The sequence below is a fragment of the Erpetoichthys calabaricus genome, chromosome 3 (genome assembly GCF_900747795.2).
Source record: "Erpetoichthys calabaricus chromosome 3, fErpCal1.3, whole genome shotgun sequence".
Lineage (NCBI taxonomy): Eukaryota > Metazoa > Chordata > Cladistia > Polypteriformes > Polypteridae > Erpetoichthys > Erpetoichthys calabaricus.
Genome location: NC_041396.2, coordinates 199,318,650 through 199,338,006, shown reverse-complemented (window position 1 = coordinate 199,338,006; position 19,357 = coordinate 199,318,650). Strand labels below are relative to the sequence as shown.

The 19,357-nt window shown below is 37.5% G+C and overlaps 1 protein-coding gene across 3 annotated transcripts in view; it reads right to left on the bottom strand.

Annotated features, from left to right (window-relative positions):
* prdm1a (PR domain containing 1a, with ZNF domain) overlaps window positions 1-15,474 on the bottom strand; it is an 83,591-nt gene extending 68,117 nt beyond the window's left edge. For 2 of the 3 annotated variants that reach the window (XR_007934446.1, XM_028797650.2), the window contains exons 1-3: window positions 6,989-7,582; window positions 5,230-5,478; window positions 1,732-1,851 (exon numbers count right to left, since the gene is read on the bottom strand). Coding sequence is in view for 2 of the 3 variants with exons in the window: in XM_028797650.2 (XP_028653483.1) it covers window positions 1,732-1,851; window positions 5,230-5,478; window positions 6,989-7,015 (396 nt within the window). In the remaining variant the exon portion in view is untranslated. Of the gene's footprint in view, window positions 1-1,731; window positions 1,852-5,229; window positions 5,479-6,988; window positions 7,583-15,144 lie in introns of those variants that run through there. The other variant, XM_028797651.2, reaches the window with a different exon arrangement.
* Window positions 15,475-19,357: the final 3,883 nt, after the last annotated feature.

Here is a 19,357-nt window from a genome sequence, read left to right as displayed (position 1 = left end):
TGTTGATCATTTTTATACTAATGCCTTAAAATCTCTATGATGCCTTTCTGTTATAATCAAAAAAGAAAACAAAAATACTCATACTACCAAAAAAAAAAAAAAAAGTTCCTGTAAAGACAGAAGAGGAAATAATTGTGGCCACTTTAAAGAAATAAGATAGGAGATGCCCTTTAGTAGTTTTAGGTATGAGGAAATGGAAAAGTAGCAAGGTGATGTCTGTACAACTGACACATCAGGTTTGGTGGTGGTGGGGTGGCTGTGTTTTTGTACGTGAGTAACAGTGCATTTCCAGGAATGGCACTTCCATTACAGTGCATACTGTAAACTTTGGAGGAAACTGCTTTCTAAAGTTATTTAAAAAGCCCTGAATTTTTTTCCACTGCATGAATTACTGCACTTGCTGACATAATGTGTGCCCTTTGTTCTGAATCTGGCCATAGGCTATGTGAAATGGTAAAAATGATTTGATACTTATTATGGAAAAGAAAAAAAAAACTGAATAGTTTTTTGGGTAAATTTTATCTCACAACAAAAAAATGTTTACCAAACAAGGTTGACTTGGCACTATGAATGAGAAAGACAAAAATAATAAGCTTTATCATTAATGCACTGCTCTGTTTTCTTAAACAGCTGGATGAGAGGGGAAGCATGATACTGCAATACAAAGTGAATTGTCATAAATCTATCATCTTCAGACCTTTTTTTTCTTTGCAGAGGCGGCTAAAAATGTCAGAATAAAGCAGTCAGAGCTACATTCCAGGTTCACAAAGGGGTTTACCAATTTTAATCTTTAAAACTAAAATATTGTTTATTCATTGCTATATTTCACACCTGTGGCCAGTATTCCGTCTACCCCCGCAGGCGTACTCCTGTGCTTCTTGAGTCAATCCGAGTCAAGGAAGTGACCCACAGCTCAGCCCTTGTAAAGCCCCTACTTGAACTACTGCAGTTACAATGCAAAAAGAAAACATGTTGTTTTCTTCATCCTCTTTGCAAAATAAAGACTAAAAGAGGAAAACAACCATGTTTAAAGAATTTGGACTGTTCCCCTATTCCTCTATTCTGCATTTTTAAATTCTGTAAATCACAGGGAGGAAACTACCTGCAGGCTCTTTTAATGATCCCCAAAAGAAAAAAAAATCTAATTGGATTCTACTTTTACTCATCACAGTACAATTTTTAGAGGTTTATACCAAACCACTATCACTTAAAAAGAAACAAATGGCTTTTTAAAAATAATTGGAGAGTTGGTCTTTTTATTTTTTTAATTAAATGGCAATAGAAGACAATTAAAAAGGAATAAACAGATAATTTGAACTATATAAACTCATCATTTCTGGTTGTGGTTTCTTTGAATGGTTTCTTTGAATCTACAGACTACATGCTGTACCTTTTCTAACAAATGGTTAAGAGTGTTTTAAGTAGTGAGAAAAGCGCTATATAAATGAAAAGAATTATTATTATTATTATTATTAATAAGAGCAGCCACACATTCTTTTTTTCTTATTTACATAATACAAGCACAAATACATATAAAACTAAGCAAAACGTGTGTTCATGCAGGGGGTACAATGCATTTAATTTTTTTCAGAAAGAAAAATGGGAAAAATGGTGATATACCTGCATACATGATTTTTCCAAAATTTTACTTGTTGGGCACATTTCCTTCAGATGTGCTCTACAAACTGATAGCAACCCTAACATTGCACAGTTACTTTTATTTTAACTTACCCGCCAGAAATACTTTCTATTTGCATTTTTTGGTACAGCATCACTCCTATAGGCCTCACCCACAAGAGGTCCAAAACGAGTTCCTTTTGGGATGTACTCCTTGCTGCTAACTCCAATAACCTTACGGCCAAAAAATAAAGAAGCAACAAAACAAACAAACAAATTTAAACAATTGACACTTAATAATGATCCTATTATAGTTTTCTTTAAAGTAAAATATTTAAATATGTTACCAAGCGATAAACAACAAAAAAAGATTTACATTCTGTTGTCCAGGACTCTTCAGAATACATCCAGAAAATGACTAAATTTGCTTAGGCAGATTTCATAATGCTGAATTGGTCTAAAAATGATATTAGATGAATGGATAGAATAATCATAATGTATACATATGGGTATATTAAGCAGCTTTTAAAAACTTGCAACAGAAAATGACCTCCATCTTACTTACAAAAAATATAGTGCACCAGCTCATTCAAAATATAGTATACAGTTGAAAAACACAAACTGGTATTAGGCTATATAAATGACAGAAGACCCTCTGGTCAGTTCATGCATTCAAATCCATATGAAACACTCCTACTGCTTTCTTAAAATTCATCCAAATGTAAAGGCTTATCACCATTGCTGACAAGTTTGAACATTTTCTCAGGTTACTACAGTTGTGTTCTACATTAGAAAGATATGTTCTGTGTCTTTGAATTGGCCCAGAAGCATTAAAGTGTTGGTGTGTGAGCAAGTGGGTCTTCAGACTGAAAGGCACTCCAACCAGAATGAATTCTTCTTTTGTACCTTATACTGCCAGGAAATGTCAAGGCCCTACTGATATGGAATTAGTAGACTAAAGACTCCAGATAAATGAATATATATTTTTATTTATTCCGTGCCACCTGTACTTTGCCCCTCCTCTATTTTACCCTTTCCTTTTTTATTTCTCAAGTTGAATTTACTGCATTGCTGAACCATTTTGAAAGGTAATGTGAACTGCACTTAGAATGCTATTGATAATGATTAAGTACTTCACATTACATAAACGGTGATTAAACAGACACTTTCATAAAGTTTAAATTTAAATAGAAAAAAACAGAAATGAGATGTAAAAATTGAAACTTTTTATCACACTTAAAAACACAATACACAAAAGAGAAGGGCATGAGATACATATGGCATTATCAGCCCTACATTTCCTTTCTGAACACTTTCAGAAGACTATTTTTATTTTTGGCTCTCTGCTAAATAATGGCAGAGATATGAAAATGACAGATGTGATTTTCATTTTCCCCTTTCATTTATCATTTACATCCTATTATACCAGAGAGGGACTTTATGCCCTTACCGTACAAATTAGCAATGAAACAAGTAGAACATCATAGCCATCGATGAAAATGTTTTAAACAAATTGCTTGAATGTATTAGTTAAAGTGTGCAGTGAAGCATTTAAAGCATTCTTTGCTCACTCTAAAGTACATTTTGAATATGCAGACCAAACTTGTTTTACGAGATAACCTGAAATTACTTTGCTCAACAGGTATACATCTTCCTTACATCCTTGCACACTACTAGCAGTATGGAATTTTGAGAGATTGCTGGGTGCAAGTATAAATTTACATTGAAACAAACACCACTAGAGTGCTGAAATATTATTTCTTTATTGCTTTTCAGCACAAAGAGGAATTAAAACAGATTGCAAATTAACATTTCAATAAGAACATTAATACATTTCTGATTATACCAACAACAACAAAAATATTGTCTTTTTTTTGTTTTGTGATACATTGCCATGTGAGCTGAATAATCTCAATGAATTATGCAGCCCTTTTTAACACAGATTTTATTCACTTAAGAACTGTGCCTTTATGCTTAACTTGTTGCTTCACTGCCTTTAGTACAAACAAAATGTGGACTACAGGTGAAGGTAATTCAGTCCCAGATTACTGAGCCCCCTTTCACAGAAGTCTCATCTTGTGACCTCTTAATCTATTTGTGGCATCTATCACTGTCATTGGCCTGGATCAAGACCCACCATCCATCTCACATAAGTTTCCCAGCTTGAGACCTCTGTGGATCCCTAGCTTTAGAGAAACAAATCCAATTCATTCAGACAGTTAAAACAGGAAATTTAACATTCATAATTTCCTGTTAGTCTGCTGGCCAGCTATAGAAGGAAAAGCAATGAGGAACGAGTTTCTAAACACTAGGAAAATAAATTATTATTTTTGCTTCTGTTTTTTCTTCAGTGTAAGAAAAAAATATAGTTACCTCTCCAAAATACATGACAAAACGTATGGTTATAATTTTACATATCTGAAAGTATGGATTACTGTCTGTCAGTTGCTTAATCCTCCTAAAGTACACGTCTTTTTGAAGAGGCTTCAGGATTTTAGATGTTGACTTTTTTAGTATTATTTTAAAGATCTGAAAGTTCCTTTGAATATACAGAAAGAATAATCTACTCGTCATTTAGAGGTACGCTTCTTACATAGCTTGTTTTAAAGGCATGCAAAGAACGAATAAGCTGCTGCAAATTGGGAAAACAGCCGATTCCATGGCTAGTAACCTGTAGTGAAATGTAAATTTTTTTAATGGATACAAAATGTTTGTCTAAACAGCCTTTCACTCAACAACTCTATGTACACAAGCTAAATAAACATACAAATAACACCTCTGTGCTTCATTTTACTTTCAAAACTTGAGATTCAATCTGCATTGTTAACCCATCTTTATAGTTTTTAATCTAGAAAAGAAGATACTTTTCACAAAAGTCAAGATATCATTAGCTAATTACAGAATAAAATGCCTCACTAACCATTTTGTTTCGGGAGTAAATCTTTAAATATTATTAATTCTCATTTAAAGAAAGGCATAATATTAATAAATAAATCAGGCTACATATTAATTATCCTAACAATAAAAGATATTGGCTGTGATAAGTCTAATTTTGTTCTTAAGTACCGTTCCTGGCTAAGATAAATGATCAGATCCTCCTCATGGCCAAACAAAGTGCAAAACTATCTGTGAAACTTTGAAAAAACTTTACATTGCTCCTGTATCATGATTAAAAAAAAGAAATAAACTTGTCTCCGTATGATCAACTTTTACTCAAAATCCTTCAAATTCTAACAGTCAAGTCTTTGTTTGATTCACTCAAAAACTTCATATTAACTGTGGCACACTTATCAAGCCATGCTTTTGTAAATAAATATACAGAATTTATTTTTAAAGCGGAACTGCAATAAGTAGGTGATTGTCTTAACAAAGTATGATGCTTGTCTAGATGTAGATTTAATGGTTACATTTCACTTTACGCAGAGTACTTTTTCTAATTTGGACACTGATACAAGAGGCAATAATTTCTATCTTAAATGCTCTATTTGTGTATTAGTAAGGATAATATCTTGGTAATAAAATAAGTGAATTTGATTTTAGAATTAACATATAAATAAGGTTGTTCACTGCTGAGAAAACACATTTATTCATCAAACAAGAAGCAACACTCACTTCTTTTGAATTAGGTGCATGTTTAAATATTAAGTTTCGTGGAAGAGAAGCCTCAGCGCGGGTTAAGTTTCCAGCATCAGAAATAAGGTCCACTGGATGGTCATTGACTATGTAAGTACATTTCTCTTCAAATTCCTCCTCTGTCCATTTGGTCATGTCGGCATCCTCCACGTCCATTTTCATGGTGCAGTCTCTCATCTCCGGTGGGTCCTCTGCACGTAATATTTCCGAGCTATGCTGTGAGGCAGCCTGAATGAAGAAAGAGAAAGGCTTTAATCTTCATTGTCGCCGCCCCCCCCCCCAACCCCCCCAACTGCCTGTGGTTTCCTTCGAGACAGAGTGACTAATAGGTCAGTCTGTTGCACTATGGGACGCAGTGAGGGAACAGTTGGTACCAGCTGAGCAATCAGATAGTCAAGCAGGCTGTAAGGAAAGCTAGGTCCAAGTATCCATAATGATGTGTGGAGGAATGCTACCACTGCTGCCTCAGGGTAAGTCTAATGAACACCCACAGAGTGGAAAGACATGTCTTGATTTAAAAGTATGTGGAGGGAGACACATATATACAGAGAGAAAGAGAGAGAGAGAAGGAGAAGAAACAAAAAAAAAATTCACAAATTTCATTGATGAGACAATACATTGCCACCTGGTCAAAATGTGTAGATATAAAAAGTAGCAAAGGGGATTTATTTTCTATAAATAAGAGATGACAGGGCATACTAATGTTTGTTTATTGGTCATGTCATGATTGCCCCCTTCCAAAACAAATAAATAATACCGGCAAGCTGGACAAGTTTGTCAGGTCTCACTGCCACCTTGAATTTGTACACCCTCACAGGTAAGCCAACGTTTGAAGTTGCAAAACGTCCATCAAAACAGCAAACATCCGCTCTGCTTAAAACATGAGAGAGCACAAATCTGTGCAGGACGTGGTTATACTGCAGGAGGTGGTCTTAGGACGTAACGGGAAAAAAAGTGTTGCAAACAAGGGAAGGAAGAGGCAGGAACTACCTTCTGCGTCTGAATGGAGCTAAAATTGGCAGCAGTGTGCAGCACAAGCGGAACCAGCACGCCATTCCAAAGAGCTATAGGGAAAGAGCGGAGGTGGGGGACAACTTTCCCACCGGCTGTAAGAGCCACAAACAAAGCGCACAAACAACCTGCCCTGACGTCCTCGACTGCATCCTCTCAGGACTGGAGGAGCGCCTGTCCTCGTCGCCAGGGCAACCAACTTTTCCGAGAACGCGCGTGAATCCTGAAGTCGGTGAATGAAGGGGGCGCTCGGCCTGCGCGGCCAGGTAAAAAGAGAGAAAAAAAACTGTTTGAAAGTACTGAAGTAGGCTTCTGTTATGGAAAACATCCCAGCTCGAGCGTAAAAATGGAGTATTAAAGACAAACCCCGAAAGTGGCCCTGGAGGGCTTGTTGTCACTGCGCCAGCGTCGGCGCGACACTGTTTTGAATTGATAGACGCTGCGGAATCCAAACTAATAAAGAGGTAAATTCTAGAATATAAACTTTTTGTAATAATATATATATATATATATATAAAAAGAAAGAAAGTGAAGGGGTTGCCTGACAGAGACAAAAGTGCGGCATTTTGCTACTTTATGCAGTTTGTTCTTCCCCTTCAGTCTTCACATGTTAAAAAATCTCTCGCTTTCTGCTATTTATTCAATAACAAAATTAGTTAGCCATGTTAAAAAATGCACGTCGGGGGAGGAAAGGACAAGAGCGCCGGCAGACGAGTAGCCTACTCACCGGGAATGCTTGAGCCGAGCCGCACATAGGGCTGAATGGCTTGTGTCCGTCGCTGTGCTCCCTGGACAGGTGCTGCTATGTCTATGTCTGCTGCTGTCGTGCGCGTGCCTCTCTCCGCCGCTGGAGCGCCTCTGCGAGTGTGACAGACGAAGGTGTGCGCTCAGCTCAGCGCTCGCTGACTGACAGTCGGCTGCACTCTGCCTCTCTACTCTACCTCCTCAAGGAGGAGGACGGCTGTATGCCCGCAACAGGAGGTGGGGCTACACACATCCCCACGCTCTCCGGAGGGTTATAAACTGCCTTTTGAATTTATGATTATTAGTGGTGCTCGTGTTATTGCTTTCACTTCTAAAAAACGCTCTGCCAGCGATTTCAGTTCTGAGTGCACCACAGCCACCAAGCGCTTCGATAAATTTGCCGGAGATGATCGCGCTTGATTTTAAGAACAGAAGGACTCTCGTTCACGCGGCTGCTTTAACTACAGTCCGGGCAGAACTTCCTTTCGCCCGCCTTTACTTGCACAGGCAAGAAATTCTGTAAGCAGAACGTTGCGGTAAAGTATTTGTTTTACAGTTAACCAGTCTCTTTCTAGAGACTGAAAACGCAATGGGAGTATAGATTTAAGCTAAGACTTGTAAAAAATGCTACAGAGCTGTTGGCTAAAAAGAACTGTGTGATTTGCACTGTGTATAATAAAATGCATAAACGTAAACCTCACACACTAACCATTGTAAAAGTGCACTAAATGTTAAAAGTAAAGGAACGGTACGTCCTTAACTGAGAATTGTGAAAGTTTAACCTTACGTATATACGCGTACTACAAATATGAACAAGTACAGAATACTACATAAATGATTAGGGATATTAAACAGGTATATTTTTTTCAGGGTTTTTAGCAAAAAAAACAAAACTTTTCGCTAATCAGGAAAGCCGTTAAAAAAAAAAAAGCTGTCATTTGTAATGTTGGCCTGGATGCAACTGAAGCAAACAAGAAGCAAATTAATCAAGTTGTTTAGGGTCTTGCATTAAATGAAAGGTGGTAGACTGAACCTGCAATTGCATGGATTCCAGACAGGCTCCTTAGGCACTGTGTAACACTAACCCTCTATTAAATGTACTTTCTATTAAATTGGGCCAGCAACATTGGGAGACTGGTTAGATCAGTACTTTTATGTAAATACATATTAACTGGATTTATCAAGTAAAGTGTGTTTGAAGATAAAGTACTTTGCCATAGTGCCAGAGAAGATAAAGATTAATTAATTGTGTGTCACTACTTAAAGCAGAGTCTCTACATTTTCAAAAGATTGAACCTCTAGATCCGTTTCCAAAATATCTTCCCTCGGCTCACTTAAACACTTATTTTCAGACACACACATATTGCTTGCGTGTTCTCACCCTCCTCCCTGCCCCCCCTTTTTATGTGAAACTTTGCAAACCAAGGAAGGACATCCTGTGATGAAGAGACACAATACATCCAGTTGTTTACGGTTGGGATCTTGGATCAGCTTATTACAAAACAAATCGAATGCCTCACTTCCTTTACCATGGCCTTGACAGATGCCCCAAGCAGAGCTGTTGCGTGTCCCAAAGGCATCTCTTGACAAAACCATAAGTTAACATTCATTGGGAGAACTAATGTTAAATGAAGTTTTACTCTCCCTAAACCTTTCACTTCATTCCTATGAGTGGTAATGACAGGGTGGAGCATTTAAAAAAAAAATTATCACCTGTATGTGGTTATAAATCTGAACCTGTTTTACTAGATTTTGCAGTGTGCCATTAAAAATATGTCATAAAGTCTAGTAAAAGAACTGATGAAAATTATATTATGAAAAGCAAATGACCTGCAATTACAATAAAAAAAAAAAACACAAAAAAAAACACAACTTACCTTCTATTGAAAAAAGCAAAGTGAAAAAAATTGCTCTGCTTTTGCAAGTCTATGACTTTTGAAAGTAAAGCAAATTGAATGTGTTACATATTACTGGAACAGTACCTGTAAGCAACACTAGTGACACATTACAAGAACTGAACATTCATGGTATATCAGGGGGTTAAATGCTCAGTTATTTGAAATCATTTTGTTTGTTGACTCATTGTACGTCAGCAATATCCTCAGAGCCTCTGAATGGTACTCCCTGGTAACCCACTATGCACCCCCTCCTCCCCTTTCCACTACCCCTCTCTTGAGAAATCCCCTCTGGCTTCCTCTGATGTTATCATCAGCACTGTAGTAATTGACAGATGCCACAAGACTAGAAAAGGCAACCACATCACCCTCCCACCCTAAGAAGAAAAAAAAAAAAAAACAGCTGTGACCAGGTTATTACAGTATATGTATAAAAACAAAAACAAAAGCAAACCTAAACCAAGGTCTAAGAGACTAAGGTCAGGGGTCCCACTCTACATCTCCACCCCAACTGTTCTTGTCAGTGACAAATCTGCAACCACATCACTCACAAGTTCTCCGGCACTCGCTTCCTGGAAGCAGATGACTCGTTGATTTCAAGATGAAATCCCTTCCATGGCCTTACACTGGCAGCATTTGGGCTCCAGTCGCTGTTATTACACAGCAAGTGAGGTTTAAACAAAAACAAAAAAGTTCTTTGAAACCAACATGTGGTTCATCCCTAAACCTCAGAAGTCAAGCAGCCTGTTTAAGAAGGATGCCTTATGGATAATATACTCCCACCTCCCTCGCCATCACCAAAACACCTCCGCCTATGCCCCCCCTCCTAAAACACCCACACCCAACATGCACTAAACTGACTTTAGGAGATCTTACAACCTCCAGGGTACACTTTAGAAACCCACTCAACAAAGCACTCTGGGTTGGGGGGATATTGAAGTGAAATTCAAATTGCCTTTTTTGTTTATACAATAGTTTTATGTGGTTTTCAGGCCTGGAGGAAAACTCCTTAAAACAAAAGTGAATAAGCCATTAAGCACTCCCCCAACTCCCCTCTAGGGTTTAATATCATTTGAAAGTTGTGCTTTTGTCCCCAAGAATTTCACGCGCACAAACACATAAACAAAAAAAAAAGTTTGGCCTGTAAGCTTGGAGCACCCTTCTTGACAGAGCACTCTCACTGGCAATAATTCAGCTTTCTTTTTGCTCTGCTGAATTTATATTAAAAGCACCCAGATTGAAGCATAGACCCTCCTCTCTTCATACGAGGATGGGCAATAATTTTCCCATTTTATTGTTTTATCCAAATGGCAGCTAATTTGACTTTTTTTGGGGAAAAAAATAAAACTACTAAGGAAATGACAGGTCATGTTTTTCCATTCAAATCTGTTAACTGTTGAATTTGCATGCTAAATATATAAAATGGAAACATAAAAAAAGGAGTGGTTTCTTTGTATCCACTATACTACACATTAACAACTTACTACTTGACTTTTTGTACATTTTGGGCAAACTAGAGGAGTACTTGGATGTTACTGTCATAATTTCGTTAAGCTTTTTTGAGACACACCACCACACACTTTTAAGGCTGCACACATTGAGTCACTCAAGACACTAGCAATTGTCACACACACATTTCATACATATTCCACTTGTTATGTACTCAGAAATACCTTTCGGATCAAGCTCACCTCCACCCCCCAAAAACATATCACAGAGTGCTTGTCTTGAACCCTTACTGCCACCTCTTATCTGCTCTCCATCTAGATCCCTATTGTCTCCTAATGGCCTTTATTTAAGCAAAGGTAAATTTCACCAGGAGCTTCGCTTGTTTGCAGCTGAAATAAAGCTGTTCAAAGAAAGCCATACTCAGGCTAATGAAGGGTTGTGCCGAGACCTAAACAAAGATAGGTGCTAGGGCTCCCTTACAGTGAACACCACCAGCGCTGTAGAGAGTTAAACATTGTTCCATGAAAGGCTAATCCCACAATGGAGGGTCCATGGGTCCATTAAGAGGAATTAAAAAGGTTAGAGGCAGCAGTGATCCAAAGCCTCAACAATGAACATTTACAATCGATCAAGCCACAGCACAACTTGTTGACATTTTAATGCTGCATAATTGTGTGCACAGCACGTGCTTTGGCCAAGTCTCGTCACACACTTGGAATAATTAATTTTCTTACATAAACTCAGCAAAGGTAAAAACAGCAAGAAACGTGACTTTTTTAACCTCACTCACATAGCTGACCCAAATCCAGCAACAATCTTTATGACCAAGAGTGTGTTATGTATGTGTGCATGCATATGTAAAAACACACACACACCACCCTATTGTACCATCTGGAATGATGGCCGCCGACCTCAGCAAGAGGTGAAGTTTGCCATGGGATGAATGCTGCACCCCAGACAGGACCTTAATCTGCAGTAAGAGCTAATCATGCTCAATTTAGCACACCAGTGATTAAATTGTACTTTTCATTACAACTAACAAGTGAGGCAGACACATGCCACCAAAATCAATGTCTGTCTCACTTCATGCTGCAAACTGGGATGGAATACATTTAAAAAAAAAACAAAAAAAAAAACTTTTTTTTTTTTTACACACACACACATACACACAATAGCCTGGTATTCTTTTTGTGTGCCACATAGCCAGAGTCTTAGAAAATACTAATTAAACCACCACAGCTTATCACTTTTCTGTGCTAATGGATTTATCTGCATAATTTGTCTAAAGCTGGAATTATTTTGTCATGTATATGACTTTTTTGGAATTCCAAATGTTTAAAAAATATATACTTAAAAAAGACATACATATTCTGAACTGCTTTAAAAAACTAAAGACACAGGAAAATGCTGGATAAAAGAAATGCCAGAGGCTTATCAAGCCAAAAATTAAAATCATATTATCAGAAAATGTACACCTTCTTGAGCTTTAAGAAGAAATTAGTTTTTTTTTTTTTTTTTGCTATTTCCATGAAAGAAAGGTTTTAAAAACAAGTACATGCTAGGCTGACAAAGACAAAAAATTTGATATAGCAGGCAAAAATTTAAATTTGTGTAGCAAACAAATCCCATCCTTTTTTTAAGCCGTTTTTCCCCCCAGTATTGTGTGTGGCACCCAAGGTTCTATCCCAGCAGCACTGGAATCAAGGCAAAAAGCCAACCAGAAGGGCACTCAGTCCATTATGTACTCACAAGGATCATGGTAGAGTCTAAACATGTATGTTTGCTGTCTGAGAGGAAACCAAAGGTACAGAAAAAAAACCCCACTGAGATCAACCTGCAAACAAGTTTTATTTAAATTCAAATCAATGTGATTGAATTAATTGTAGGAGAACCATAAATATGGGACCTCAGAACCATGGTCTCGTCTTTTTAAAAAAAACAACTTTTTTCTAAGATACTTTGGTAAACATGAGCCTAAAAAAGGTGGAGGGGGATTGGTTTATGTGGGTGGATTTGATACTTTGTGACATTTTCCCTGTTATATCAAACTGAAAAGAGTTCATGTCCACATAATGCATACAAGCCAAAAAAAACAACTTATGGAGAGAGTCCCATAATTTGATGACTTAAGTCAAACTTGTACTAAGCAAATTAAAATGTCCTAATTGCACCTTCATTTATGCAACATTTCTCATTCTGGCATCTCTTGATAGTTTAAACCTGTATGTGTCAAATAAGCACTTTTCCTGTAACACATTAGAAGGGTCACACAAAATCACCTTTGTTCAACATACCATCTAGTCTGTGAAGGTCAATTAGCAAATCGTTAAGAGGGAACGAAAACCAGAAGATGCAGTTAGCTACGTGGACTGGAGTTACGTGCAACAATCCAGTAATATACAGCATTAACATTAAATGTCAAATTCCATATCACACATTAGTTTGGATGAGGCATTGTGGCTAACCATCAGGCTGCTTCATTAATAGGGTTTAAAAGGATGTGACATTGTTGATATGACACAGATATTTTTCATCAATTGTAGCAAAATCAGGAACATAAAAATAGGTCTTTACTGTCTGCAGTACCTTCTGGGATGTTTAACACAGACTATTCAAGGCTGAATTGACTTGAAAGATCCAGACAAGAAAGGTTTCTTATAGATCAGCAGTTTGTGGATTACAACATACTGTATATTTTGGTTAATCACACTCCTTTTCTAAACATTTTATAGGAACAGTGCAACTTGTGCCCTCCATTGGCATGGACGTGAGCGGACGAGGCAGGAACTGAACCTGTGATCTTTTGGTTTCACCTGTGACTCTTTAGCCCCTAGGGTGTGCTACTTGTAGTTATAAATATACAAACATATATTTACTGCTTTTTATTTAAAAAAAATAGTACTTTCAATATTTTTTTAAATACCAAATTACACTCAAATTATTACAGCAGAAAGATGTTTATTCCATTTTTATTACATTGACAATATTGTCATTCTGAAAATGGACAACAGGATATATTTTTATTATATATATATATTTTATGTATACACAGAGTAGCTGATTCAGCTTTCAGGAATTAGCCTGCTTCTAAAACACAAAGGGTTAACTGGGTCAAACCTGTAGAAAAAGCAAAACACACACACACAGAGCCCTTGTCCCAGCAGGGGCCTAACTGATAAAATGGTGTCAAACCCAAAGCATTTGTCAAACACAGACAGAGCTGAAAGATGGAATTAGGAAGTAGATTTATCTTGCATAAAGCATTAACTTGTATAAATAGTGAGTGAAAAAGGCAAACAGGTAATTTTTCAAAAAAGCATGTGGGGTCCACAAAGGTACAACTTTCTAACTTTAAATCAAATTAATGCCAAACACAATACACATTAGAATAAATGAATGTGTCAAACCTTAATGAAAAAAGCATCAATATTCCACTAAGGCTTAGAATAACGATCCTTCTCAAAAAGTATACATTATCAAACAGAAATAAAGCACCCTACCCTTTCGGTAAAAACCTCTGTCTTAATTGACGACCCTGTGTCTATAATTTAAATGTGTTGTAGCTATGTTTGTTCATACTTTGCCAAATTAAGATTACTTTCAAAACACATTGTCCTCACTGCTTCTTTTATGACCACTTTAACCAAGTGAAATCTTGTTTAATCCGTCATTTAAAATGCGAAGTAAATATCTAAGAGTGAAAACAATGAAAGATATGTGAAAATTAATAATTTGCCAGAAAAAAAACTGAAAAAAAAATCAATAGTAACAAATGTCTGTAATGTTGGAGAGGTTTTTGTAGGAAATTTGCAGTGGTTTTGTAAGAATAAATATATCATTTTGCAGTAAGACCAAATCAGTCTCACAGTCAGATCAAATGTCGTTACGGCGCAGTATATACATTGAGGTTTATTCAAAAGATTGCTAATTTCATAATAATAATAATAATAATAATAATAAATTAAATAATAACATAATAATAAACTAAATAATAAAACCTCGCAACCGTGACAGCCTTGTTAACTATGCCTAGCAACCTTGCCTAACATATGCTATGAATAAAATGCGGTGTAACTTTGAATCGCAACTAATGTTAACATAAAAGGAAAAGGTCGTATGTCTGCGAGAAGTACTGAGGCAAATAGATATCGGCCACCCGTCCGCCCCATTATGATCTTTGAACTTCCAAAGGTACCGCGCGGACACGTAACTGGATCTCAGTGACCACTGTATGGAGCAGGCTTGTGTACCCCGAGTGTCCTGTTCAACTTCAGATATCTGTGCATGTTTTTCCGCTTTATTAGTATGAATTAGAAAGAATAAAGTTAGCCAACAACATAGCAGTAACAAAGTTAAAGTTGACAGCTGTAGACACCGGCAATCAAATCTTACGATACCGGAATTCAAGCGATCAAATCAATCCTCATTTCCAACCATCCTGATCCCTTGGGACTTGTGCCCAGGTAAACGAACACACAATTGCTTCACCGAGTCTCGGCACGAAAATACTGGTTTTCAGTCATTTCTGGGTATATTCTAAGTGTCCCCAGCTACCTGATCGAGTGTACGTATGCAGATGGAAATATTTGTCAGCACTTGAGTTTATGTGCCAAAGTGAAAGAGTTCACCGTTGTTCAGGTTTGTGCCCAAGTGAAACTGTCCCAGAATGCGCCTGCATCAGTGAACATACCTACTTTGGCTCGACCGTCCCTATGGAACAATTCATGCATCTACCTGGCTGCACGCCCGTACTTTCTTGGCTTTCTAACCTTTTGAAAATAACAGTAGTGATTACCTGCCATGTGAAAATGTCCGTGTCTCAGCCTTCGTGTGTGCACAACACCAGTACTCGTCCAGATCCCGCTTTTACTTCTCGTTGCAACAGAATGGCATTCCACTCGGTACTACACGAAAGTGCCTTTGCTGATGGGATTTCAAAAAAAAAAGTTTCCATATGCAAAGAGCCTCCCCCCGCCTTCTCTCATGTCAACTCCACCCCGCGCAGTAATTAGGCTTAACATGAGCAATTAACAAAACAAACTTCTTTCCAAAGCGACAGCCCGATGCTTCTCTCTCGGGCTAATTGCTGTTGGGACTCGCGGCTTGCCCTGCCTGTCCTACCTAAGGATAGCGCGCTGCCCTGCTCTAGGGCCGATATAATAATTAAGATAAAAAAAAAAACAAATCGAAACTACGACACCTGAAGCAGGACGACTTTACTGGTGCATCTCAAGCACGTTTAAACGCCTAGCGACTTTATACTAGTGGAAATGCGTTAAATGACTTCACAGAAACCTTCCCATCTCGGGACGCAGAACTGTCACGGACAGACAGAGCTAATTTCGAAATGTTAACGTTCTACACTTGCACTTTTTATTTACTAATTTACTATTCGATTTTATGTATTTGTTTTCCAAAACCATTTAACATGTTGCCAGTTCCCGGACAATTTATACGATTCCCGTGTCGTGTGACTTGATTATTTGTAATCAAAGTACTTTGTACTTTGTACTCATACATTTAAAGGAAGTGCTGAAAATTGAGATTAACAACAACTCGTACACTTTCACCGTCACCGACGTTACGTATTCGTTTACTGGAGGTACTAATTGGCGATTAATAGACATTGTGTGCTTGACACTTTCTGTTTCGGTGCACAAAAGTGCACTATGGTTAATACAAGCTCCAATAATTTTTTCAGTCTGAATATTTTAAAATACGTATAAACTTTCATTTTTTTCAGTCTGAATATTTTAAAATACGAATAAACTTAGGACGATTTAACTAAAATGTTATCAACTTGAAGTTTTGTCGTTTGATTTAATTAATAGTGAAATCGTTGGCTCTAAAAACTAATAATATATTCATAAAGGTTCACATTATGTGTTTAACTTTATTGAGTTACCGATCAACTACTATGTGTTTAACTTTATTGAGTTACTGATCAACTACTATTTGCAAAATAAATTATTCCAATTTTATATATCACACAGTACTACACGTTCACTTACATTTTGGGGGTATTTTTAAAAATGACTTGGTTTATTTAATGTACACACGTGCATTTTTTAAGTAACTTACATTTTTAACGTAACATAAAATTAACTTTAAAATGTGCCTAATCGGTTGTTTTGTCATATACGGAACACTCCCAAATTTTACGACATGTTAAAAATTTCGTAGAATCATTAATCAGGTGACTTAATCAGGGGCTATACTGGCAGCGCGGTGCAAAGCAACATCAGTTGAGGGGCCGCCAGCCCACCCCAGGGTTGTCTCCCGCGAACACCTACATGCACAGGGGGCAATGGATGATCGGGAATACGCACGTCTTTGGGATTTGGAACTAAAACGCGTACCTGGAGAAAACCCACACAGACACCAGGAGAATGTGTAAACTCCGACAACAAACGGGTTTCGAAACAAAACTTATTTCCCATTTTTAAAATGAAGGTTTTATGAAGCAATACCTGTAAGTATCCCTTTCACTTTTATTGTACATAAATGCCAGGAAGGTGGCAAATTAGGGTGTAATATACCACATACAGTATCTATCTATCTATCTATCTATCTATCTATCTATCTATCTATCTATCTATCTATCTATCTATCTATTATCTGTATTAAAGAAAACACTCAAGCCTCTGCACATACAGTACTTGTTGTGGCCACATTTGCCATTCAGGTTACAGCTCACTGCTACAGTGCTGTGGTTAGAAAATAAAAGGCATGTTGAGTGTGCCTCCCCCCATCCATCCGACCCCCCTCAGTTGGCCACTTCCCTTCTACCCTTTGTTTCAGATCTTTACACAAAACAGACCAAGCCTTCCGGTGCCAGTCAGCCTCCATAAGATGCAGGGCCCTCATCAAAGTACTGGAAGTCTGTGGGATTCGTGTAGTGTATAAACCACCCCATGCGTAGACAAATGCTGCCATACACTTGGAGCGTTTTCATAAAATATACTGCAGTATTTCAGCATGTAAAATAAAGGCTGTTTAGAAGGAGAAGGCATGTTTCTCTTTTCGGAGTTGCCTTCTGTTTTTTTTTTTTTTTTTTTTAACTTGTAATAGATCAGAGGTTTAAACTTGATACATCATGTATAGGGGGTGATGACACATCAACAATGTACTAGTAGTACTCAAGAGTTACTAGCATTTTATATGCAATGGGTGTGTTCAGGTGAAATTTGCACCTGACAAGCACTTAGTGACACCATAAGTCTGAGCCAACCTCACTTGGCCGCTGCCTGCTGGAGCCCTGATGGGACACAGATCCCTGTGTTTACAGGGTCAGGCACTGACAGCACACCTTCGTGTTTTTATCGAAAGTTAATTCAAAACATGGACTTTGATTAATGTCAACAATTGGCAGATTGGAAGTAGCCTGATTACTTGCTGCATTGTTATTTGACATGGGAAAAACCCAAACATAGCAGGCAAATTTTCTATAAAGTTTTATAAACCATCATATAAACTATTTACAATTTGTGTGTTCAATCTAAACATATTTAATAATGATTAACATGGCTCTGTGCCAGGCAAATCATAATTAAATATTACAACTGAAAAAAATAGCCACAGTGACACTGTTACAAATTTACTGACAATTTTCATACTTATTTTAGTTTATTCTATGGTTTTTAATGAAAAATGTTTCAAGGAAATATTTAGATTTTAATCCTGACCCAGCAAATCAGTATAGCAGGCATTCAATTAGTTTTTTTCTTTTAAATTAAATGCACCATATAAGGCATAATATTCAAGTATACTTTACATCATAACTGGCTTTTAAAATACCATTTTGCAGCTGATTAGACTAGGGAGCTTACACATTTAATATAATGAGTGCAAAGTAAGAACAATACCTGGATGAGACACCAATGCATTTGTAAGGATACATATACAGTATTACATATACACATACATACATACAGTACATAGAGACAAAAAGAAATGCATATGTACACATGCAGTTCTGTGTTTTCCAAGCATGTATGAACACTCATTCATATATTCTATGTGTACTGTATTTATACTCGAGCAGAACAGCCTGGTGGCTAAGGGTTTAGACCAGGGTGGCCAACTCCGACCCTTGTGGGCCATAGTGACTGCAGGTTTTTGTTCCAACCTGGTTGCTTAATTAGAAGCCAATCCTCACTAAAAACAGATTTTATTTAATTTCAAAGCTTGTTAATATTTTAACTTTACCATGTCAGTTCAGGGCAGCATGGTGGCACAGTGGGTAACGCTGCTGCCTCGCAGTTCGGAGGCCCGGTTTTGCTTCCCAGGTCCACCCTGCGTGGAGTTTGCATGTTCTCCCCGTGTCTGCATGGGTTTCCTCCGGGTACTCCGGTTTCCTCCCACAGTCCAAAGACATGCAGGTTAGGTGCATTGGCGATCCTAAATTGTCCCTAGTGTGTGCTTGGTTCCCTACCTAGGGTTTGTTTCCTGCCTTGAGCCCTGTGTTTGCTGGGATTGGCTCCAGCAGACCCCCGTGAACCTGTAGTTAGGATATAGCAGGTTGCATAATGGATGGATGGATGTCAGTTCATTCTTAAATCATAGATTATTTTCCTTTCTAATGATACATGTGTCATCCAAGTGATTTTAAGCTTAAAACAGATGAGTAATTTTCAGTTTTTCACAATCTTTTTAGTTTCCTTCTGAGTACTTAAACCAAATAGTGAATGACGAATACACACAGGTGGAAATGGAGAAAAGCTGGATGTACTTGCTGGTAAAGCGAGATGCAGAACTGCTGGTTCCTTTTGTCATTTGTATCTTATTGCTAATAAGGAGCAGTTAAAACAATGAATACAGCTGTTTAAGACTAAAATAAGCAATTAAGTGTTCAAAAACTTAACAAATGATACAACTAAAATGAAGCAGAAAAATGTCACTTGAGCAAGAAGTGTTTCGTCAGCAATGAAAGGGTTGGAACAAAACCTGAAGCCTCTACAGCCCTCCAGGACCAATGTTGCTCAGCCCTGATTTAAGGGTTTAAGTCT